The sequence below is a fragment of the Balaenoptera acutorostrata genome, chromosome 10 (genome assembly GCF_949987535.1).
Source record: "Balaenoptera acutorostrata chromosome 10, mBalAcu1.1, whole genome shotgun sequence".
Classification (NCBI taxonomy): domain Eukaryota; kingdom Metazoa; phylum Chordata; class Mammalia; order Artiodactyla; family Balaenopteridae; genus Balaenoptera; species Balaenoptera acutorostrata.
Genome location: NC_080073.1, coordinates 36,550,624 through 36,574,132, shown reverse-complemented (window position 1 = coordinate 36,574,132; position 23,509 = coordinate 36,550,624). Strand labels below are relative to the sequence as shown.

The 23,509-nt window shown below is 52.8% G+C and overlaps 2 protein-coding genes across 5 annotated transcripts in view; one reads left to right on the top strand and one right to left on the bottom strand.

Moving 5' to 3' along the window:
- Nucleotides 1–12,388, bottom strand: part of NEK4 (NIMA related kinase 4) — a 53,395-nt gene extending 41,007 nt beyond the window's left edge. Inside the window, exons 1-5 of one of the 4 annotated variants that reach the window (XM_057554055.1) lie at nt 12,294–12,388; nt 10,225–11,163; nt 9,733–9,829; nt 5,786–5,904; nt 4,266–4,317 (exon numbers count right to left, since the gene is read on the bottom strand). The gene's annotated coding sequence lies outside the window, so the exon portion shown is untranslated. The remainder of the gene's footprint in view (nt 1–4,265; nt 4,318–5,785; nt 5,905–9,732; nt 9,830–10,224; nt 11,164–12,293) is intronic. The other 3 variants (XM_057554052.1, XM_057554054.1, XM_057554053.1) reach the window with 3 other exon arrangements.
- Nucleotides 8,591–21,992, top strand: ITIH1 (inter-alpha-trypsin inhibitor heavy chain 1). Its single transcript, XM_007174759.3, has 22 exons — nt 8,591–8,740; nt 8,978–8,998; nt 9,243–9,409; nt 9,836–9,940; nt 10,264–10,426; nt 10,984–11,097; nt 12,309–12,434; nt 12,519–12,635; nt 13,342–13,510; nt 13,599–13,724; nt 14,670–14,851; nt 15,104–15,289; nt 16,331–16,470; nt 17,057–17,211; nt 17,309–17,323; nt 17,745–17,765; nt 18,231–18,311; nt 18,422–18,535; nt 19,570–19,771; nt 20,690–20,862; nt 21,455–21,566; nt 21,722–21,992. The coding sequence occupies exons 1-22, from the start codon at nt 8,627–8,629 to the stop codon at nt 21,849–21,851; spliced, it is 2,733 nt and encodes a 910-aa protein (XP_007174821.3). The 5' UTR covers nt 8,591–8,626; the 3' UTR covers nt 21,852–21,992.
- The last annotated feature ends 1,517 nt before the right edge of the window (nt 21,993–23,509 follow it).

Below are 23,509 nucleotides of genomic sequence, written 5' to 3'. Positions count from 1 at the left end.
CTAACATGAAAATTTCATCATACCAAGTTGTTTTTCTTGCTAACAAATTTGGTAACAGAAACAACATGAACTTATTTAGCTAGTGTACTCAGGTGGAATAAAAGTTGTATTCTGCCTTATTTTTAATGATAACTCTGAAGACATACCTATTTTAATTAAACCAACAAACAAACTAGCTTTTATTTACCAAAGATTACTTCAGATCACATGAACTTGAAAAACATTTGGGTTAGTTTTTATATTTCTGAGAGTTTTAGGAATCCTTAATTCATATAAGTGCTTGTGGACAGGGAATTTTGCCTGCCATTCCAGTGAACAACGTTGCCCACCATCCCAGTTCTACAAGGATCCAGCCATTAGCTACAGCAGCCCACGGTGCTCCCTGAGGGTAATTCAGGATGGGGAAAAACAGGAGGCGTTCTGCGCTTTAGATATTGGCATTAGATAGTTAAGATGCATTTCTAAGGCATAATTTCTATGAACCCAGATTCTTGCATCTTCCCATACGTAGGAAAGCACTCCAATCATTGACCTGAGGCATCTGTTCCTTGTGATTAGCAATAATCTTTTGACGTTCTGAGGCAGGAGATAGATGGGCTCCAGGTTAGACATTTACAGCCAGCCTCCTGTTTACACTTCCAGACAGAAATAACAACAGGAACAGGGCAAATAGCTGGACTTTGCCTCTAGTGACCTAGAGATTGTCATACTAAGTGAAGTAAGTCAGACACAGAAAGACAAATATGATATGATATTGCTTATATGTGGAATCTAAAAAAAAAAAAGGGTATAAATGAACTTATTTACAAAACAGAAGTAGAGTCATGGATGTAGAAAACAAACTTATGGTTACCAGGGGATAAGGGGGGGAGGGGAGGGATAAACTGGGAGATTGGGACTGACATATACACACTACTATATATAAAATAGATAACTAATAAGAACCTGCTGTATAGCACAGAGAACTCTACTCAATACTCTGTAATGGCCTATATGGGAAAAGAATCTAAAAAAAAAAAAGAGTTGATATATGTATATGTATAACTGATTCATTTTGCTCTTTGCTGTACACCTGAAACTAACACAACATTGTAAATCAACTATACTCCAGTAAAAATTAAAAAAAAAAAAGAAAACAGTAATGGCAGGGCCAGAGAAGAGCTGAGTCCTGCCCAGATAAAAGATAAAGAGGGACTTCCCTGGTGGTCCAGTGGGTAAATCTCTGCACTTCCAATGCCGGGGGCCCGGGTTCAATCCCTGGTCCGGGAACTGGATCCCGCATACATGCCGCTACTGAGAGTTCACACACGGCAACTAAGAAGTCCACGTGCTGCAACTAAGAAGCCTGCATGCTGCAACTAAGAGTCCACGTGCCACAACTAAAGATCCCTCAGACCTCAACAAAGATCCTGCACTGCAACTAAGACCCGGCGCAGCCAAAATAAATATAAATAAATAAATAAAAATTTAAAAAAAAGATAAAAAGCCCACATATTTCTCATTCTCAAGGTCAAGAAGACCTCCCTGACTACACATGCGCAGAAAGGCTCCTCAGGGATCAAAAAGGGAGGGGGCACCACCCCATAGTAGGTGATGTTGTTACTGAGTCCAAGCTCGCTCTGCTCACTGCACGACAGGCCAGTAAATCGGGAAATGAGGTGTTGAGGCAAGGAATAGAGACTTTATTCGGAAAGCTGGAGGACTGAGAAGATGGCAGACAAGTGTACCCCAAAAACCCGTCTTATCCGGGTCTGGATGCCAGTTTCTTTTATAGAACAGAGAGGGGGAAGGGGTGAGGAAGTAAAAAGCCCATTTATCTTGCAAAATATCTCCTTGCTTGCCCCTCATCAGGAAGGGGATGTGTTAATTTCTTATTTTCTGCAGCCATTCACAGGTGGGCAGTGTCAGAATGCCTCTCTGTGAACTGAACAAAGGGACTTTAGTTTAACAGTCAGGCAGAGGGGCAGGGTTCCCTGTGGCAGGCCATTATGTATGCTTACAGCTATAGACAGTGATTATAATAACAAAAGCAACAAAAAGCAAAGGTTAAAGTAAAAGAAACAGATGCAACATGGAGTCAGGATTTGCTCTTCCCTGTTGCGATGTCAACCTACCCATAGGCCTCTTTACTAGACTCCATCTTGGCTAAGAGATGTGCACGCACACAGGGGAGGATCCTGAGATAAACCAAATATGGACTCAGAGCCAGGCAAAGCAAGATGATTGACCAGAGGAAACCCAGAAGAAATGCCCCAAACTACCATGGGGGCACGACTCTCCCTCTCTGAGCCTGCCCATGCGTGTCTATTCACACGTGCTCTTTTTCCTCCTAATAAACACTACTTGTTTCACTACTTTCCATCTCTTTGTGGAAATTCATTTCTACAAAGCCAGTGGGCCAGGGCCTTGTCACTGGCCACTGGCCCTCATGGTCTAGTGGCTAGGATTCACCTCTTTCACTGCTGTGGCCTGACTTCAATCTCTGGCTGGGGAACCAAGATCCTGCTTCAAGCCGCTGCTGGCCAAGGCCACCAGAGATCAGTTCAACTACATGTCTTTTTTCCAGCAGAAAATGTCAATGTATCCTGGCTCCTCCCTTACCTCTTCAGAACAGTTCCTCAGAGCTGAGAGGCTGTCTCCCAGGCTATGGTCCTCAATAAGATTCCTCAAATAAATCTTAAACCAAGGCACTTCCCTGGTGGCACAGTGGTTAAGAATCCGTCTGCCAATGCAGGGGACACGGGTTCGATCCCTAGTCTGAGAAGATCCCAGATGCCATGGAGCAACTTAAGCCCGTGTGCCACAACTACTGAGCCTGCGCGCCACAACTACTGAAGCCTGCGTGCCTAGAGCCCGTGCTCCTCAACAAGAGAAGCCACCGCAATGAGAAGCCCTCACACCACAACAAAGAATAACCCCTGCTCGCCACAACTAGAGAAAGCCTGCAACGAAGGTCCAGGTTGTGCATTTTTCTTCAGTCAATGTGCTTAATTTTCTTTAAGCCAATTAAATAGAATTTTTTTACAAATTAATTTCGGCAATACCTTCTTAATGTAGGAAAATACCACACATCTACAGCATATGTATGTAGACACATATAAAAATACAGATTGATGCAAACAGAGAGCTCATAGCTTTTTTTTTTTTTTTTTTGGTTGCATTGGGTCTTCGTTTCTGTGTGTGGGCTTTCTCTAGTTGCGGCAAGCGGGGGCTACTCTTTGTTGTGGTGTGTGGGTTTCTAATTGTGGTGGCTTTTCTTGTTGCGGAGCATGGGCTCTAGGCGCGCGGGCTTCAGTAGTTGTGGCATGTGAGCTCAGTAGTTGTGGCACGCAGGCTCTAGAGCACAGGCTCAGTAGTTGTGGTGCACAGGCTTAGTTGCTCCGCGGCATGTGGGATCTTCCCGGACCAGGGCTCGAACCCGTGTCCCCTGCATTGGCAGGCGGATTCTTAACCACTGCGCCACCAGGGAAGTCCCAAGAGCTCATAGTTTTTGTTCTAAAATTTTAGCCATGAACTGGGTACAAAATTACAAAATTCACTAGTTGTAGAATAAGCTGGATCCAAATGGTTTTGGCCGATGGAGTAAGTTAAGGTTACCTGCTCAGATGGCTAAAACTTTTTACTAATATTTGTGGAGACGACACTTAAGATTTTTACTTGCCTAAGTTCCAAACAACCTTTCCCCCTTTTGTTTTCCTTCTGATAAGAATGGTCTCTCTGAAGTTTGCATTTCAAAGAGATGACCTAGATAAGAATTCTGGAGAAGACCAAGTAAGAATATTTACATCTCAAAGGCACAGGGAAAAATTGCAAATTCCTCTAAGGACTTTTGTTTTCTAAGGCCAGAATTTTTACCGTACTCACAAGCCTTTTAAGATAAATAGGGGAGGTTTGGGGGTTGGTAAAAAGGACAGGTGGACTTTGAATTGTTTCTGGAGCTGCATTTCTGGCTTTGCAAAGATTTGTAAGGTAAGGACAGTTGCTTTTAATACCTCAGGGGATTAGGTTGCGACTTAAATGACATTATAGATTGATCCACCCATCCAACTACATTTTTCTCAATTTGCTTCTTTGTATCAGGGAGAAGATCTTCAACTAAGATGGAAATCAAAAAGAGTCCTATGTTCTAGATTTAGAGCTGTATGTCTTTGAAATGTTTTAGTAAATCCTTCCACAAAGGCTTCAGAAGGTTTTTTTGCTTGTTTGTTTTCTTCTTTCCCTCTGGGTACATTTAGCTTAGAGAAGGCCTAAAAAAAAATTCTTACCAGGCTCTGAATATCAGCTTCCAATTTGGCCAATTTCTGGCCAAAGAGCTACCTTGGGGGAAAAAAAAAAAGTCCTTTCAAAAAAATCTTGGTAATTTTCAGCCAGGACAAACAGTAAAGGTAGGTACAATATCAAGTTTTATTCTCCTCTTGACTGGGCACTACAGACAGAGATTCAGGAGAGCTGAAACTGGTTAGAATTCTCACTCTTCACTGGCTTTACCAGTGTTCCCAGGATCCCATATTCAGGCTCCAATATCTACCAGAATTTCTCAAGGTTATCCATTAATTTTAATTTTAATTTCCCTAGGCTGCTTAAGGAAATAAAATAGCTGTTTACCAGAAAATCCCTCAGGAGGCCCTTCGACACTGGGAGGGGCCCACACCAGGGCCATCCTTTAAGGGTAGATATGGGGACATCTGTAAGGCCACTAACTTGGTGGACTTTTGTTTATGGTCTTGTAGTCTCTTCAGAGTGGAAAGACAATTCAGACAGAGGATTACTAGAATGAGCACTCAAGTAAAGGAGGATAGCGGGGAGCAATAGGAGTTGCATCAGTCTCATATAGTCTTTTCTTTTAGATGCCTGTGTGTCTTTAATTTTTCATTAGCCTTTTGCAATGAATCTCTCAATGAAGCTATTACGGAATTCTGAAGGCTTTTGGAGGTTTCTGCATGCCAATTAAAATAGGTGTCCCATTCTGTGTGTTTGATTTGGGAACCCTTGCTTTCAAATGCACTTCTTAAATAAATGCTCTTGTCTAACTGGAACCTTTCTCATAACAGCTATTGTAAGCCTAGATTGTCTTTGTAAGATTTTGCCATTTTTGTAGATATTTACAGCTTCCAGGACCACAGTTCTTGGATATAAAATAAGCAGTTGTGCCAGAAGGCGACGCACTCAATTATTTGAAACTCAATCCCATTTCTTTAGCTAAGTCTTGGGTCTCTTGGAGCCAAATTAATACCTGAGAGGGATGTGCTGCCAGGTTGGAGTTTGTGTGGTGTTTTACAGTGGATCTTGTTGCACAGAAATTTTCTTGCAGTCGGCAGGTGACCTAGTGTCAACCTAACCCTTTCCGAGACCAATTTATTATAATTACTAGGGTCTTAGAGTTAGGTGGTGAGTGCTCTAACAGCTTTTAAGTGCTCCACCTGTGCCCACCAGTTTTGTGGCTTTTGGCTTCCAAGATTCCTATTAGCAACAGCCTTGACCTCATGTGCACATTAACAGAAACTAACAGTAACCTGGCCAAGAGAAGGCCTTGTGTGCACCACCAGCAATTCCCAATATGGAACTGGGGACTAGGGAAAGGACTGAACCAGAAGACCACCAACAAAGGGGACTATGGACTGGGATTCCAATCAAATAAAGAACAGTGGACGAAACCAAGGGCTAGAGGCTTGGGTTCTGGGTGGAACCATCTGCTAGCTCAAGCTGACCTGCCCCGGACTGGAAAGCCAATTAAATCAGAAGCTTGACACAAAGAGAATGGAGCTCAGAACCAGGAGGAACTTACCCATGGCCTTTGGAAGTGGCGAGAAAGAGAACTCAGAGGATTTGAGGGTACCAGTGCTTGTGTTTCTTGTCCTCAAAGCCCTCAGAAGTTTCCTTTGGATCCCACCACTGCCACCAAATCTGTTAAAAAACAAATTTCAACTGAGTAAATTTTAAAGATCTTACCGGCTTCATTCAATGATTCACGAATTGGGCAACATATCCCATCTAGCTGACAGAAAGGAGCTCCAAGGAGCTGTACGAAATGAAAGATTTTTATAGGCTGAAGGGAGCAGGAATAAGGAAGTTATACTAGCAAAAAGTGGATTGGTTGTGGCATGGATCAGGAAACAGTATCTATAGTTGAAGCTGTGAGACCCAAAGGGCCATGGGCTGGGTGAGATGGAGGTCAGCAGGGGTCAGACCACTCAAGACCTGGAAGTATGTTAGACAGGGAAAGGCCTAGAGCAGATCAGCCTTTTAAAATAATGACTCTGGCTGCTGCCAGAGGGTAGACTGTGGGAGCAGAGTGGAAGTAAGGGGAGCAGCCATCTAGGTGAGAGATGAGGGTGGTAGACTCGGGGGTAACTGGGGATTTGGAGAAAAGTGAATGGACCAAAAAGATATTTAGAGGGTTGGAGATGGGGTGGGGAGGAGGGTGAGAGTTTAGGGGAGGGAGCCATCCAGGATGCTGCCCAGCCTTCTGGCTTGGATGCATGGATGGATGGTGGTGGCCTTCACTGGGATGGACAACAAGAGGAAGAAGGCCAGGCTTGGTGGTGGGGGGCAAGGAAGGTCATGAGTTCAGTTTGCATATATCAGACCGAGGGGGTCTGAGCAGGTCTGGGCCTACGTGCTGTCCCACAGGCACCAGCAGCACGGCCACCCTCTCAAACCCCCAGGCTCAATCTTTAGCAACTTCAGCTGCTTCCTGTCCACACATCCCCCTCCCCCTCCACACACACACACACATCCACAGGGCGAGTCAACCAATCTTCTTCATCTGTCACATGGGAACAATAACAGTATCCATTTCCTGGGGGTAGCTGTAAGCAGTAAGCGAACTAGGGCACAAAAGATGCTGAGAAGTGGGCCAGGTGCTAGTCACTGTTAGCAGTGCCCACGCCCTTTCTCCCGGCCATGCAATACAAGTGCATTTCTATCACCTCTACAGCACAGGCTTGGAGCTAGCCGTCTCCCAACAGCCCAGTCTTGATCTTGCCATGCACCTGCTCAAAATATTGTTAGTGTTTCCTACTCAAAAGATGGGACCCCTGTGCCAACTGGTCCCAAGCCATTTCCCAGCCTCCTTCCCCACCGTCTTCATCAGGTGCTGCTCTCATCACAGACACCTGCACCTTCCCCAATCATGTTGCACACTTACCCATCTGCTTTTCTCTTTCTCCCCTTCCCACCCGTCCTTCCCAAGTGCCGCTCTATTTGCTAGGCACCTCCTCTGGGAGGCTTCTCCAAGGCCCTGCAGGGGATGAGCTCCACCCCTTCCAGATTTCTACAGCTTCCTCAGGCTCCTCTTTAGCTCTGGCCACTCTTGGGATTCACTGGGCTTCCTTCGACTTGTCTGACTCCTTTTCCCAAGGCATCAGCTCACTGAACACAGGGAGGCACTTGAGCTTCATCACTGTGGTGTCCTAGTGCCTGGCACTGTACCCAACCCAACACAGGGCTTGGTCGACACTGGTGCAGAAAATCAACAGAACCCTTAATGTACAGTTTCATGTTGATCCATCTCATCTCCCGCAAAGGCCAGAAGACAGGCAAGAAGGGTATTCTGGCCTGGGGACAATAAGCCCTTTCCCAGAGGCTGCTCTGTGAGACAAAGTCCAGGACAAGCAAACAGAGATCAAAGAAGCCTCTGGGCCCCCTCACCATATCAGGGTCACAGCAGCCAGTACATCCCAACCAGGGCCACGGAGTGGGTTGACCAGGGGCCACGTCTTCCCAGTGTGTGTGGCTTGTGGGGGACAGACAGGGTTTGTGCATAAAACTTAAGAAACTGCAGCTACAAGATGGGTCTCTTGGATCTTTGACTGCTTCTTCTTTCTTCCTAATAATGCAGAGGACATTTCTGTCATTACGTGATAGGCTTGGGCTTTGGAGTCTGAAAGATTTGGGTTTGAATACCTGCTCTTTCATTTGCTGTGGGACCAACGTCCCAGGGACACCCTGAGGATAAAATTAGATCATAAAAGGCTGAGAGCGACGCATGGCTCGTAGTCCGTCCTTCATCATGAAAGCATGGCATTCATCTTTTGTCTCCACTATATCCTGGAATGATGAGGCTTACTTCTGCTCTTCTTTACAAAGCTGACTGGCCTAAAGGGTGTGTCACCCATTACTATCCCCAGAACTGTCCAGACCGCCTCTGGCAGAACTGCTAGAGTTGGTGCCATCAGAAACAAGGACGTGGGCAGACCCTTCCTAAGCCACCATATCTGCCTCCCTGGCCAAAGTATGACTGTCTGAAAAGTTTGTTGATGCTTAAAGAATTTTGAAAGAAACACCTAACGAAGTTGAGAAATCCATTTTTAACTGTGGCTTCTTGATGCCTGCCGCAGTATCACTGGTGCTGGCCCTGTGCCACGGAGCCGGGATTAAATGAGCTGTCTGGGTCTTCACAATTCACGCCGGCTGAGTGTAGCTCTAACCAAGGGGCACAGTCTGAGTCTGGTCAGGAGTTTGCACAGCTGGGAATCCCCCTAAGGAGAAAGCTTTCACTGTCTATTTTTCATCCCCCAAATTGTAATATTTGCCTTCACCTTGTCTAATGTTTAATCCATGTTTATCCAGCATTTTATTGATTAATGGTCTGAGCGAAGTGACAGGCAGCAGGAGCCTTGAGACCATGCACGGCACGATGGGGCTTCGGGGGCTGCTCTGTGTGTGCCTGGCGTCCCTGCTCGCCCTGCAGGCCATGCCCGCTCAGGGTTCACCCACGCGCAGTCCCAAAGGCGGCAAGGTATGTGGGTAAACCCCTGGGCCAGAAACAGGCAGCTGAGCCTGGAAGGGGCTCCAGAGACCGGGGCTCTCCCCACCCACCTCGACCTCCTCTGAATGGAGAGGACCTCCCAGCAGCATGGGGGAGGTGAGGCCAAGGCGTCAAGGACACAGACTGTGTCCCATTCCCGTCCCTTAACAGATAGGCCCTGGTCCCCTGAGTGCTCTCACTCACACTTGTCCTGGTTTTGTTTTACAGAAGCGACCGGCTTTGGACACAGTGAGTGAGGATCTCAGCAAAGGGGTCTGTGGTGGGCCTTTATTACAGTCTGTTTCCCCTGGGCTTCGAGGTGTGCCCCTGGGCAGAGGGACTCCCGTCTCCTCCAAATGGGGGCTCGCCCACCCCCCTCATGCCCCACGGCATGGCCTCAGGCATAGAGAACAGCACCTGTGTCAGAGATGGGTGCTGAGGTCTCCCCTGGCTGAGCCCCCATCCCAGCCACCTCCCGCACGTCCCACTTTAGGCTGTCGATGGCGTGGCCATCCGGAGTTTGAAAGTCAACTGCAAAGTCACCTCTCGCTTTGCCCACTGTGTCATCACCAGCCAAGTGGTCAACAATGCCGACGAAGCCAAGGAAGTGGCCTTCGATGTGGAAATCCCCAGGACGGCCTTCATCAGCGACTTTGCCATGTGCGTGCCCCGCCTGCTTCACCAGGCCCAGCCCGAAACCATGGCTCTGAGTGGCCCAACAGTGCAGCCCATCCCCTCGTCCCCAAGGGCCACAGGCCGGCCCCAGCTCTGAAGGACTGAAAAGTCCTTTAGGTCTGCTCTGGGCTCCCATCTTAGAGAGCAAACTAGAGCCTCTGACAGTGTGTTTTCAGCCTAGGGCCCAAGGAGCACAGGCTGGCACCCACGGTTTCTTGCCGGACTCTGTGGCCGTGGCTGCCCACCTCCCTGAGCAGCTCTGGGGGCAGCGGGAGGCCGGCAGGAGATGCCCTCTCACAAGTGCTCACCTGGACAGGGCCTCCTTAGTGCCTGGGCTGGGAGCACCTCCAATATGAAGGCCCTGTGTGGTCGGGGAGGGGCACCTCCCTGAGGGCGTCTTCCTCCCTGTAGCACAGCAGGTGAAAATGCATTCCTCGGGGACATAAAGGACAAAGTGACGGCATGGAAGCAGTACCGGAAAGCGGCCGTCTCAGGAGAGAACGCCGGCCTTGTCAGGTGAGTTCTGGGCCCTGCTGGCCCAATCCCTGGTGCTGCCCTCCCCTGCCAGGATGGATGCCTTGGGTGGAGGGCAGCCCAGGCTGATGGGAAGGGAGCAAACTGCCCAAATCCACTGCTGGCACAGGTGCACTGGACGAGGCCTCTGGAGAAGTGGGGCCCTGACCCTGGCCAGCCAGCTAAGACAAGGGTGAGGGTCAAGGAAAGCTGGGAGCAGCACGAAAATAAGAGAAACTGACTCTGAGGGCCATGCTTTAGGTGACAAGGACCTCCATATCACTTACCATTTGTCTGTTTGTTGTTGCCGCTGGTGGCACATCCAGGGCCTCGGGGAGAACGATGGAGCAGTTTGCCATCCAGGTCACCATCGGTCCCCGGAGCAAGGCCACGTTCCGGCTGACCTACGAGGAGGTGCTGAAGCGAAAGCTTATGCAGTATGACATTGTCATCAAGGTCAAGCCCAAGCAGCTGGTGCAGCATTTTGAGGTAGATCGCTGGTGACCACATGCAGGGGCAAGGTCTCAGGAGCTGTGCTCCTGCCTCTCTCTCTCTGCAGCTCTGAGCGTTGGTTCGGCACCCACCGTGTGCAGCCCTGGGCCTGAGCACACAGGGAGGGGACTGACTCCTCAGGGTGGGCTCTGATGGCTGTTCGTGGGCAGGGAGCTCCCTGAACCCTCCAATCTCCTCCTCCTTCTGAGCCTTGGCTTGCTCATCTGTCAAATGGGGGTTTTGCATGTCCCAGAACTGCCGCAAGGATCATGAGAGATATTGAATGTCCAGGGAGTTTGTAAACCAGGAAGTCCTGGGCAGCCTGAGGGGCTGTAATTGTTACTGGCACCTTAGTGGTGGCCGAGTTGAGGGGCTCAGGCATGCACACTTTCATTTGGCCAATATTTTTGGAGTGCCTACAACCAGGCCCTGTGCTGAGAGCTGGGTGGGTGCTGCACACAGTAGGTGGTCAGGATATACGTTGGCTCTTGGCTGAGACTTGATGATAGCTCCCAAATGGGAGCCTTGGTACAGGAACTGCTTCAATGCCACAGATCGACGTGGACATCTTTGAGCCCCGGGGGATCAGCAAGCTGGATGCCCAGGCCTCCTTCCTCCGCAAGGAACTGGCCGCCCAGCTCATCAAGAAGTCCTTCTCAGGGAAAGAGGTGCGTGGGATGGCTGAGCCCTCAGAGACTTCTCAGCATGGCTGCAGACAAGGGCTGCAGGCCACCCTAAGGGAGAGAGAGAGGGGAACTTAGCACTCCTGATTCTCAGAACCGCTTGGCAAAAGCCTGTGTGCTGAGGCTGGGGAGGGCGCCTACAACGGCTGCCTGGTCTGGGGTGAGTTGCTGGCTTGCTTAAGCCTCAGTTTCCTCTTTGCCTGTCTCATCCCAACGGGAAAGCATTCATGGAAATATAGGGCACATGTGCAAACCTCAGGATTCCAAGCCCCAGTGTTCTTGGAAACATGATGAAGTTTGGAAAGGCCTTTGGCCTACCAAGCCACTTGCCACTTGTCACTTCCCACCCATCTGTGGGAATCCCAGAAGCCCCCTGCTTGCCCCTACCCCAGGTCCTGAGGAGTGTGGCATATGAGTGGGTGATACCCAGCTAGTGCCCTGCTTCCTAACTTGCCCTCAACTGGAGCCAGGAGCAAACTGTTTATTCCCCACCCACCTTTGGTAGTGACTCCGTAACAATTCACTTAAAAGAAATGTTTCCTACAGTTTTGAAGGGGTTCCTTTGAAACAAAATATGATACCCCAGAGTGTTAGCAAACATGCTTGCTTTCAGTAGGGGACCAAGGGGATGGTCTTTGTCTTCCTAATAATTCTTTTCAAATTTTTTTTTAATGAGCATATTTTACTTTTATAACAAACAAACAAAAAGTAAAAATAAAAGCATCTTTAAAGAAAATGTGGAAAGAACAGAAGTGTAGAAATGTATCGGGTACAAACCACCCCCAATTTCCCTGAACACCAGCACCAAGTCCAAACAGACCACAGCTCCCACTCTGGGCTCTTCCTTCTCTTTGTCTATCCAGGCAGGTTTCATTTTCCAGCACAGTGTTGCTTTTTTCACTAGACAGTGTGAGTTGACCGATGCTTCTCATGCTGCTATTATTCTGTTTTTATTGTGTATCCAAAGTGATGATACTTATAGAAAATCCCAATGATTCAGAAGCATGTGAGCAAAGAAACAGGTCTTCTCTCCTACCACCCACAGGTGTGTACTCTCAGCAGCAGGGCGAGGGGCCCACTAGACTCATTCCTATGCCTGTGCACCACACACACACACACACACACACACACACACACACACACATCTTACGCTGTCGCTGCAAACCAGTAATGCCTCACACCTTCGATGGTTCCAGGGTCATGTGCTTTTCCGTCCCACGGTGCGCCAGCAGCAATCCTGCCCCACATGCTCTACGACCTTGCTGAATGGGAACTTCAAGGTGACCTACGATGTCAATAGGGACAAGGCCTGTGACCTCCTGGTGAGCTGGAAGCTTCTTGCCCAAGACTCAGAGGGTGGGCAGGGTGCTTGAGAGAGAGGCCTCACTTGTCCCTTTGTGTTTCAGGTCGCCGATAACCACTTTGCCCACTTCTTTGCTCCCCAAAACCTGACAAACCTGAACAAGAATGTGGTTTTTGTGATTGACATCAGCTCCTCCATGGAAGGCCAGAAAGTGAAGCAGGTAAACTGTGGCTCTAAACAGTTAGCCAGCAGGAGCTTCTTTAGCCCCATCACCCATCCCACCCTGGTTTTGCCTCCAGAGTCTGGGTTTGGGATTTCTGCTCCTGGTCAGAGGCAGGGTAATTTAACAGGATATTCCAGTAGTCAGGGGCTCTGGAATCAGCCACTTTCTCACTGTGCAACCGTGGGCAAGTGCATTCACTTCTCCTCAACGGCAAAAATGGGAGTAAAATGCAGTGCCCATAGGGTTGTGGGGTTTACCAATGGGGGATGCTTGAAAGATGAGACCTGTACCCTAGGCGTGCAGGGATGATTACAGTGGTCCCGGTAGATGGCTTGCAGCAGGGCACAGCCCACTCCCACAGTGCTCTGGGTGTCCTGTCCATAGCGCAGTGAAAGCATGGCTGGACAATCAGAGTTTTAGGAACTCAGCCCCCTGGGGTCCTCTGTCTTAATCCTGACCCCCTTTAACTCCTGGTCATTTCCCCTCCCCATACTGGGTCCCCTTGCCTTCTCCATCCCCTTCTCCATCCCCCTCAAGACATCCCAGAGCTCAGTAGGCTGCTCCTCTCCTGGCGCCCTGTCCATCCCCTTCTGCTTGCCCACCATGTACCTCTACCCTGTGGACCTCTCAACTGGGTATCTGGAGATGACAGAAGGCACTATCCTGGGGCCCTGCCCCTCCACTGACTGTCCTGTCCTTACAGACCAAGGAGGCGCTCCTTAAAATCCTGGGGGACTTGCGGCCAGGGGACTACTTCGACCTGGTCCTCTTTGGGTCTGCAGTGCAGTCCTGGAGGGGCTCGCTGGTACAGGCATCTGCCGCCAATCTGGACGCAGCTCGGAACTTTGTGCAGCACTTCTCTCTGGCCGGGTGTAAGGGCAGGGGTCTGGGGCCGCCTTGACGTCACCTCTGTCCCCTCAGATTCAGGGCGTACACTGATCTGCTTTCTCTTTTTTGCAGCTACAAACCTGAATGGAGGTTTGCTCCAGGGAATTGAGATTTTGAACAAAGCTCATGGAAGCCTCCCAGAACTCAGCAATCACGCCTCTATTCTCATCATGCTGACAGATGGAGAGCCCACAGAGGGTAAACGCCCCGAGGGCTACCTTGGGAGGTGGTGATCTCTTCATTACCAAAGGCATTCAAGCTGAACTTGGAAATACAACCAATGGGGATGCTGTCGGGGGCAGAAAGGCTAAGGGCAAAGCCAAGCACTGGTTTAAAAGCAGAGTTCAGACCACAAAGTCTGCAGGAGCTCCAAGGTGTTCTGTCCTGAGTTGGGAAGCTGGGGAAGTTTCTGCATGACACGGGGTTGCACAGGGCCCAGGAGGATGGGCAGGACCTTAGGCTGAGTTTAATAAACTATGGATTCAGCACTGACTGAGTGCCAAGCACAGGACTAGGGACCAAGGAGAGACACTAAGAGACCAAGACACGTCTTTGCCCTTAAGGAGCCCAGGGTCCACTGGGGGAGGCAGACCCAGGAGCAGATGCTCTGTCAAGGGCCCTGAAGGAACAGGGTGCCAGAAGGCCAAAGGAGCACAGACAAGGGGCACCTGGCCCAGGCAGGGTCTCAGAAGGCCTCTTGGAGGAAGTGACCCCTGAGCCCAATCTGGAAGGAGGGGAGGAGAAGCAGGAAGGGATCCCTGGCAGAAGGGGCAGCTTGAGCAAAACAAGGTTTGTGCACTGGCAGGGCCTGCCTGCGAAGTGTAGGCATATGCAGAGTAGGTGAAACAGGGTGGAAAGGTCAGCAGGACCTCACAGGCCATGCGAGGAGCCATGGGTTTAGAGCAGAATCAGATCTGCTCATGATGGATCCATGTAGATGGGCAAAGTCTTCGAGGAGCTCTGTGAGCAGCTGTTGCAGTCACCCAGGTGAGCCAGCAAGAGGCGTTGCCTCAAGATGCCAGTGGGGACTGGAGATGGTCTGAGATGGGAGTCTTGGCCCCCAGGGAGGGTGCCCCAAAGTCCCCTCGTGCCCCACACACCTGTGAGCCAGCATCCCATCCCTACCTGGCTGTGTGGCTGCAGGGGTGACGGATCGTGCCCAAATCCTCAAGAACGTCCGAGATGCCATCAGGGGCAAGTTCCCACTCTACAACTTGGGCTTCGGCCATGACGTGGACTTGAAATTCCTGGAGGTCATGTCCCTGGAGAACAACGGACGTGTCCAGAGAATCTACGAGGACCATGATGCCACCCAGCAGCTGCAGGTCTCCTCCTCCCCCTGCTCCCAAAGTCATGTCATGGGGAGCATGGCCTTGGCAGCCACGTACCCATCAGCCCAGAGCAGATAAAGCTCTGGTGTGGGGTTCGAATTAGCTGTGTGACTTCGAACCAGTTACTTAAGCCCTGAGCCTGCAATTCCTTCTATAAAGTAGGGATCCCGACACCCCACTTTGTGAGTGGGTTTCCTGTTGGATGCCTAGGACGACCCACCAGCTCTGCACCCCCCATCCCCACAGGGTTTCTACAAGCAGGTAGCCAACCCTCTGCTGAGGGATGTGGAGTTGCAGTACCCCGGGGATGCCGTCTCGGCCCTGACCCAGCACCACCATAAACAGTACTACGAAGGCTCGGAGATCATAGTGGCCGGGCGCATCGCTGACCACAAACTGAGCAGCTTCAAGGCGGACGTGCAAGCCTATGGGGTAAACAGAGGGCTGCGGAGGGTGGAGAGGCACCCAGAGACTCCAAACCTACGCCGCTCCCCACCCCTGTGCCCCCAGCAGCCTCTCTTTCCCCAGAGCAGTGCCTCACCCCAGCAGGCCACACACACCCCAGGGCTGAGCATTCTTCCAATGAAGGCATCCTGAGGGCAGGCTAGAGTGGGGTCAACAGGGCCTTGATTAGCTGTAGTCCCTTGTATCCAACTGGTCCACCTGTTATTCCTCACATCATTCCTCCCAAAGCGTGAGAGGGTGAGAGGCCAGCCTCCTTCTTCTCAAGTGACAACTATTTCCTGAGCACCTACTGCACATGCAGCTTTGCACCGTGGTGCAGGGCCTGTGTGTGTGTGCACACTGCAGTGTGTGTGTGTGTGGGGGGGTGTCACGGAGACCTGGACTCTAGCCGTGCAGTGTAGTTGAGGGTTCAGGACTCCGGCTTCGAGTGAGGAAAGCTGAGCTAGACCCTGGCTGCAGCTGGGTGACGTTGATCAAATTGGTCCAGTTCTCTAGGCCTTTCTGTACCGTGAGAGTAACAATGTACTGGAGAGTTGTGTGGAGTAAACGAAATAATCCACATAATAGGCTTATGCAGTGCCTGGTTCGTGGGATGCGCTTGGGAAGAGGTGCCCGCATTACTGTAGCTGGGGAGAGAAGGCACATTTGTGAGCTGTGGCAAGCTGAATGGTGCACGGGGCCGCGGTGGGCACCTGGAGGAGCGAGGCGTGGTGGAAACAGCTACGTGGTGGATCGGCTGGTTGCCTGCTGGCATCCCCCAGAGAGAGTAACTCCATGAGGGCAGGGCCTGATCCTCCATCCCTGGGATGCCCAGGGCCTGGCCCAACTTGGCTCACAGAGTGTGCTTAGCAACTTTTGTGGAAGGAACGGATGGAAGAGGATGAGGAGAGCAGGCTCAGGAAAGGCAGGGGGTAGGATGCTCAGAACGGAGCTGCAGAGACCAGACAACATCGGGCTCCCCCAGAGCCCCTCATGGCGCACAGCCTCTCTCTCCCTCGCCTCCCTCAGGAGGGCCAAGAATTCAAGACGACCTGCCTGGTGGACGAGGAAGAGATGAAGAAACTGCTCCGAGAGCGGGGCCACATGCTGGAGAACCACGTCGAACGCCTGTGGGCCTACCTCACCATCCAGGAGCTGCTGGCCAAGCGGTACCAGCCCGGCGGCTGCCTGTGGGGTGGAGGGGCACGACCACCCCAGAGCACCCCCACGCCCTGGGCCTTTGGACTATGGAGGGGCGGTTCTAGGCCTTGGAGGTTGCAAGCAGGTCAGATTTACTGGCCTCTGCCTTTGCTGCCTGAGTTAATATCGACCAGGCAGTCAGTAGTGTGGTCAGGGCCCGCTGGAGGCACAGGGCAGCCCCTTTTGCCCCCACTGAGCCGCTGCGGGGGAGGCTTCCCTTTACTGCGGGGCTGCTGTGTCCAGACACACTCATTTAATCCTCACAACGTGCCGAGCAAACCGAGGTTCAGAGAGGTTAGACCACTTGCCAGGATCTCACGGCTATTGAATTCTCTGTGTATTTCTGAGGCACATCCCCCAGCCCTGCCAGACCTCCAGGTTTTCTCTGAGGGAGGCCTTTAAATCATGAGGTCCTTGAAGACAGCCCCTGGGCGGGGCCACTGCAGGGGCTTTGTAAACATTTGTTGAAAGAGTGAACAAAGGAAGGAAAGGACAAGGGGGTGCAAGTCCATTGTCATCCAAGCTGCGGGCTTGGAGCCGGTGTCTGTCTGGCAGGATGAAGTTGGAGGGGGCAGAGAAGGCCAACGTGTCAGCCAAGGCCCTGAAGATGTCGCTGGCCTATCAGTTTGTGACCCCGCTGACCTCCATGACCATCAGGGGCATGGCGGACCAAGACGGCCTGGAGCCCCTCATTGACAAGCCCCTGGACGGTATGGGCTTGCAGAGGGGAGGCTGTGGGCATGGGGAGGCTTCTGAGAGCCAAAAATCTCCTGGGCATTAATTCTCTTTCCTTTCTCTCCTTTCCAGATTCTCTTCCCTTGGGTGAGTTTTTAAATCACGTTGATTTTCGCAAAGGGCTCCGGGTGGCTGGGCAAGTGGCACGTGCTCCAGCCGCCGGGCACACAGCACCCTGCCCCCCTGCCCTGCTCCACCCTTTCTTGGTCTCTTCCTTCCCCGAGATGCCCTTCCCTACTTTGCTGCAAAATAGTTGCTGCCTCCTGTGTGCTCGGGGAGCTCTCGCTCAGCCTGAACCCCTCCACTCCCCGGCCTCCTTAGGGGCCCTACGTGTGAGCGTTCATCTACCAGGAGGGCTGGGACCCCAGGAAGAGGGCTGGGACCCCCAGGAGGAGGGCGGGCCCAGGCCTGATTGGCCTCTGGGCCCAGCTGCACTTGGGGAATGAGGTGCGTGCCTTTCGCGTGGAGTGGGGAGGGTGACGCTGTCCTCTATCGTTGTCCTCTACAGAGATGGTGGGACCCGGAAAGAGTAAGTGGCAGCCATCCTGATGACGTAGGTCTCTACCCCTCTACTCCACACATGGCCACCTCTCAGGCTGTGCATTCCGTCCTGAGCAAAGCCCTGGTCATCACCTATCTGCCTGATGAGGAAATGATAGCCTAAGGCTTTCTTCCTCTGTTCCAGCGTTCCTCGCTGCCTCTCACTGGGAACCATCAAAACGCTCCCCCTGACCTGGCCTGGCCTCCCCACCCCTATGCCACCAGCCCCTCCTGGTTCCCAGGACAGGAGACCGAGAGGGGGGGGTCAGGCCACTGTGCTGGGCCAAACTTCCGTTCCCACATTCCCAGAGGCGTCAAAGGCTCTGTGTCCACTCCGGCCCCTGTGGCCTCAGGCCAGCCCGTTTGGGTGGCAGGGGCCTCAGAAAAAGAGGCAGCAGCTCCAGGGAAGGCCCAGCTGCCTCCCTTCTAAGCGCCGTTCACTCTTGCCCGTCAGCCTTCGTGCTGTTGGCCTCGCAGCCTTCTCCGACGCGCCCTAGCTCCGAGGTCCAGCAGTTGCCAAACCAAGTGACTGGCGGTGAGTCATTGGGAGGGTCTGAGGGACACCCCTGCCTGACTGAACCCTTCTCCCCAGCTGGCCCCATGTGCCTAATACTCAGTCTAATAGACTCCATGCTGTGCCCCCAGTGGACACTGACCCCCACTTCCTCATCCACGTGCCCCAGAAAGAGGACACTCTGTGCTTCAATATCAACGAGGAGCCTGGTGTGGTCCTGAGCCTGGTGCAGGACCCTGACACAGGTATGGGTGACATCACGCCCTCTGCCAGAGAGGGTGGGGCCTGGGCTCCTCTGTCCTCAACGTTCAGCCATGAACAGGAAGGACAGTGGCTGTGGCCTCCACTCCCCTCACCCTATGTACCCGCCACCTGGCTGGGCTCAGCCTGCCTCCTTCATGCCCCATCCACCTGCTTGGGCCCTATACAGGGCCTGCTTCTTGGGCATGTGACCTGTGCAGGTGCACAGGACCCTGCCCTTGGAAGGACTCCATGCTTGATTTAATGCTCTGCTGTTGCATCTTGAAATTCTTAACAAATTTTGAATGAGGGGCCCCTCGTTTTCATTTTGTACTGAATCCTATAAATGATGCAGTGGCCCTGCCACACCCCCTCCCCCGCCCCCCGCATGGCTGCAGGGGTCTTGGAGCCCACCTCCCCAGCAGGGCTCAGGTGATGGGAGCAATGCCCTCTCCATCTATCGGCCACTTCTCCCACCCTACCAGTCCAGGCAGGCCATCTGCTAACATTTGTTGAGCACATCCTAAGGTCTGGGGACACAGTGGGAACGGAGACAAAGTCCTCGCTCTCGTGGAGTTTAGGGAAGGGAGATAAACAGGTGAACAAATTCTTAGCTGAAAATTTCCGAGCATGAGACGTGGTGTGTTGGGATAGTGAAGACGGGGAGGGGGCTTTTGGCTGCTCAGTTCAGAGGAGGCTTCTGTGGAGAGGCCCACCTGCAGCACCTACTGTGACCTGCCCTGTGTCAGGGCCTGGGTCCACAGAGAAGGAGCAGCCCCAAGGCCTGTCCTCGGGGAGGCAACACCTCCTTCAGGGCCCAGAACCGAGGGCTAAGTCTCACAGAGTTAGTGTGGCGGGAGGGGAGGGAGGCGGTGCTGTGAGTGGCCTGCACCTGTCCTGAAGGCCCCTCCCCTTGGGTGGTGAGGCCCTCAGAGCCCAAAGAGGGTGGGCATGGGGGCGGCAGGAGCAAAGACCGGCTGGTGGGGTTCTAGGGAGAGCTGGGCCGCCCTGACCCGGATGGCCCCTCACCCCACTGCAGGCTTCTCAGTGAATGGCCAGCTCATCGGCAACGAGGCCAGGAGCCCTGGGAAGCATGAGGGCACGTACTTCGGGCGGCTGGGGATCGCAAACCCCGCAACAGACTTCCAGCTGGAAGTGACTCCTCAGAACATTACGCTGAACCCTGGCTCCGGCGGACCCATATTCTCCTGGAGGGACCAGGCCTCACTGCAGCAGAATGAGTAACTGGGCTGGGGCCGGGGCCTGGGAGGGGAGGCGGGGGTGGGTGTGGTGAAGACCAAGGCACGAAGCCCCAGAGCCAGCTCTGCTGCCCGAGCCTGCAGGGCCCCCATTCCCCGAGCTGTGTCAGTGTGTGATGTCCACGTGGCCTCCACGTAGGCTGTGCAGACATGTCGGGCCCCGTGGACCATTCCCCACCCGACTCCCAATTTCCCTTGATTGCTGGACACGTGCTCCGGGCCCAGCTGCCTGGACGCCTGTGCTCCCGTGGCACCCTCACCCTGCAGTCCACCCCCGTCTCCGCCAAACCAAGCCGACTCCTCCTCCCAGGCCCAGCGCATTGGCCACCTCTTCCCTGAAGCCATCCTAGTCCCTTCCTCTGCTGAACTCCAGCGTTCTCTAGGTTTCTCTTTCAGTCCCTGTCTTAGTATGCCTTGTTTAGTGTTTGTTCCTTCCTTCACTCATTCATTCGTTCAACAAACTCTGCTGAGCACCAGAGCCCAATGCTGGGCAGCAGAGCTATAGGAAGACGTGGGCAGAGTCCGGTATGGAGGACACAGATGATAAGTGGGAGTCAAAGAACACAGACTCATAATAGACAGGCTGGTGTCCAAGTCCTGGCTCTGCCACTCACCAGCTGTGTGACCTTGAGCAAGTTTTTTAACCTCTCTGAGCCTCAGTCCTCACAGGATCAGAGTGGGAATTGAATGATGCAGTTTGCGTGGAGGGCTTAGCACAGGGCCTAGCACATTGTAAGGGCCCCATACACAATAGCAACAGGTGGGAAGGAGCATGGAGCAGGTAACCGTCAACCCCTGCGGGGAGAGGGGTTCATAAGAGCTGGGTCTCAAGGACAAGAGCAGCTGAATGGAGGGGGTGCAGTGCAGCCGCACCTGCCCTCATGGCACCTGGTCCCACAGGGTGGTGGTGACCATCAACAGGAAGAGGAACCTGGTGGTGTCCGTGGAGGACGGGGGCACCTTCGAGGTCGTCCTGCACCGGGTATGGAAGGGGAGTGCCATCCGCCAGGACTTCCTGGGCTTCTACGTGCTGGATAGTCACCGGATGTCGGCACGGACACACGGGCTGCTGGGTACGGCTGGCTAGGCGGGCAGAGCTGTGGGGTGGGGTGTTGAAACCAGAGGACTTACCCTGGGTCAGCTTTGCAGCGGGTCACCAGGATAGGCCCACCTCCAACGTGGCCTACAAGGCTCAGAGTTCCAAAGAGGGTCCCGGTGAAGGCTTGTCCCGCAAAAAGGCTGCAATCAAACACAATGAAGCTAAAGGTTAAGTGAGCCTGGGAGCGAGTAAGGAGAGGTCCGATTAGCAAATGGAAAGGTCCAGTGGACTCCCAGAGACCTCCTGAGTGGGATGGGTCATCGGCCACACTGCTTCTCCTTGTGGCCTTCCTGCAGACCCTGTTCTCTACCCCTCAACCCTCTCTCCCCAGCCAGATTCCTTTGGAATTGGTCCAAAAAGACAGGAGCTACAACCACCAGGCAATATATCTGCTTCTTTATAGCAAGTGAACTAAAGGTGGCTTTTGATGCCAAAATTTATCAGAAACAGTCAAGCCCTTGAAAAACAATTGTTTAAGCAACTCTCTAAGCCTCCAGTGAGCACCTACTGAGTACAAGGCAGCAAGGCCCCCGATGGTAACTGCTGTCTCCCATATGCCTTTCCAGGACAATTCTTCCACCCCTTTGATTATAAAGTGTTCGACCTCCACCCAGGCTCTGACCCCACAAAGACAGACGCCACAATGGTGGTGAAGAAACGCCGGCTGACGGTCACCAGGTGGGTGGGCTGCTCTCCCAGCATCTCTGCCCTTGGCCTTCCCCATCGTTGCTCCAGGCCTTCCTCCAGGTGTCACAGGGTTGAGGTGGGCTTCCTGGAGCGGCGCAGCCCTGCCAGACCCAAAAGGTGACCCCAGCTGGCTTGTCTCTCCTCAGGGGCTTGCAAAAAGACTACAGCAAAGACCCCCGGCATGGGGCTGAGGTGACCTGCTGGTTCATCCACAACAACGGGGATGGGCTGATCGACGGTGCTCACACTGACTACATCGTCCCCGACATCTTCTGAGCCCCCAGCCAGCACACCCATCCTCCCTTGGGACCACGGCAGAGGAGGAGCCTGAGCTACTGCCCAGGCCACACCTCCCTGTCCAAGCTGGTCTCCTATGCCGAAGCACTCATGACTTCCATTAAAGAGAGGCTATGTCCAGCCCAGGCTGGCTGCTTTGGGGGAGGCGGGTGTGGCAGGGAGGCAACCCAAGATGTTGCTCCTCAGAAGGGCTCAGGAGTCACAGCAGACCAGGAGGCTGGGCGGGAGCCAGCACCAACTCTGCCCCCACCCCACCCTGTTCTCTGCAGCTGCCTGGCCCCATGCCCTCTGAGTGTCCTGGGTGTCCCGTGCACACAGCTTCCCCTACAGGTCCAGAGACCAAAGGACACTCTGGCAGCACGTATAGGAACGACCCGCAACAGCTGCAGCTGCCCCAGTGCTTCCTGTAGCCAGGAACTCTTCTAAGTGCCTTTGTTGAATTAACTAAATGTATGCTCCCAACAGCCCTGGGGGATACTTTTATCATGACTACTTACAGCCGAGGTTAGGTAATTTGTCCAAAATCACTCATCTTTTAAGTGGCGGAGCTGGGATTTGAACCCATGCTATCTGGAGTCAGCATCTATGTGCTTAACCACCCCATGTAAATACTCCCATCAGGCTGGGTGGCTGATGGCCAAAGCCTGTTGGGATTTGGTTCTGGATATCCCAAACTATCACTTAACACGAACATGTGAAAGAAATACATGAAATATATATGGACTTGGGGTCCTGAAGAAGTCCTGCCAGGAGCTGAGGGTCACCTATTGGGGTCAGGGCCTCAGGAGGCAGTTCCCAGGCCTCCATCCTCCACTGGATTTCCCAGCTGGGGGTTTGGAACCTCTGAGAGCAGGCATATTTCCCCAAGGCAGAGACGGCCACTGCCCAGAAGCTGTGATTTCAGGGGCCAGGAATAGCAGCCCACTGACTCCTCACACTGATGCCTGGAATTACCCCTTCAGAACACCTTCCCTGGGCCTTGTCTAGGGGCCCAGTTAAAATGTGACGTTACAGGGTGTGTGGAGATGAACTTGCACTTTGGGGAGCCACTGGCCCTTTTGGCGAAGGTTGATGGGCCTCCACCCACTCCTTTCCAAGGGGTTTCTGCTTTTTCTGGCTTCTGTCCAGCTCCCATTCCAGATGAGGCCCATGAGGGCTCAGATCAACAACACAAATGCTGAGGTCCAGAGCTGCCCAGGCCCAGGGACACAGAGCCCTGAAGGGCAGCCAGTGGAATTGCAGAGCCCAGCCCACCGTCTGGAGTATCCTGGGCTTCTCAAGGGAGAGCCACGGGCTGCCAGCTGGCTGGTCACCCTCAGCAAAGTCCGCCCAACTGGGGCCTCCTTTTCCCGTCCTCTAGAGTGGAAATGGGGTGAACCTGAAGATTTCCTAGATTCCTTTAATTCGAAATTTTGTATGATGACTCTGGGTCCCTCCAAGTCCCCAGCTGTCCCTCAGGGGCCTCTTGAGCAACCTCAGAATTTCCTACTTTGAGTTGTCCCTCCCACAAAACTCCAAGTATTGGGGGATGAGGTGGTAGCCTGGAGGAGAGGGGCTGGGGAAAGCTCAGGCGGCTGCAAGGCCATGAGGAGGAGCCACTGGGCAATGCTGGCAGGACAATAGTTCTGCCACCCCTG

What these genes read in the sequence shown, in the direction of transcription:
- ITIH1 (XM_007174759.3), top strand. Translation starts at nt 8,627, where the DNA reads ATGCACGGCACGATGGGGCTTCGGGGGCTGCTCTGTGTGTGCCTGGCG. An exon ending in AGTCCTTCTCAGGGAAAGAG is followed by an intron (nt 11,098 to 12,308) that starts GTGCGTGGGATG and finishes CGATGGTTCCAG; the next exon opens with GGTCATGTGCTTTTCCGTCC. An exon ending in CGCCGGCTGACGGTCACCAG is followed by an intron (nt 21,567 to 21,721) that starts GTGGGTGGGCTG and finishes GTCTCTCCTCAG; the next exon opens with GGGCTTGCAAAAAGACTACA.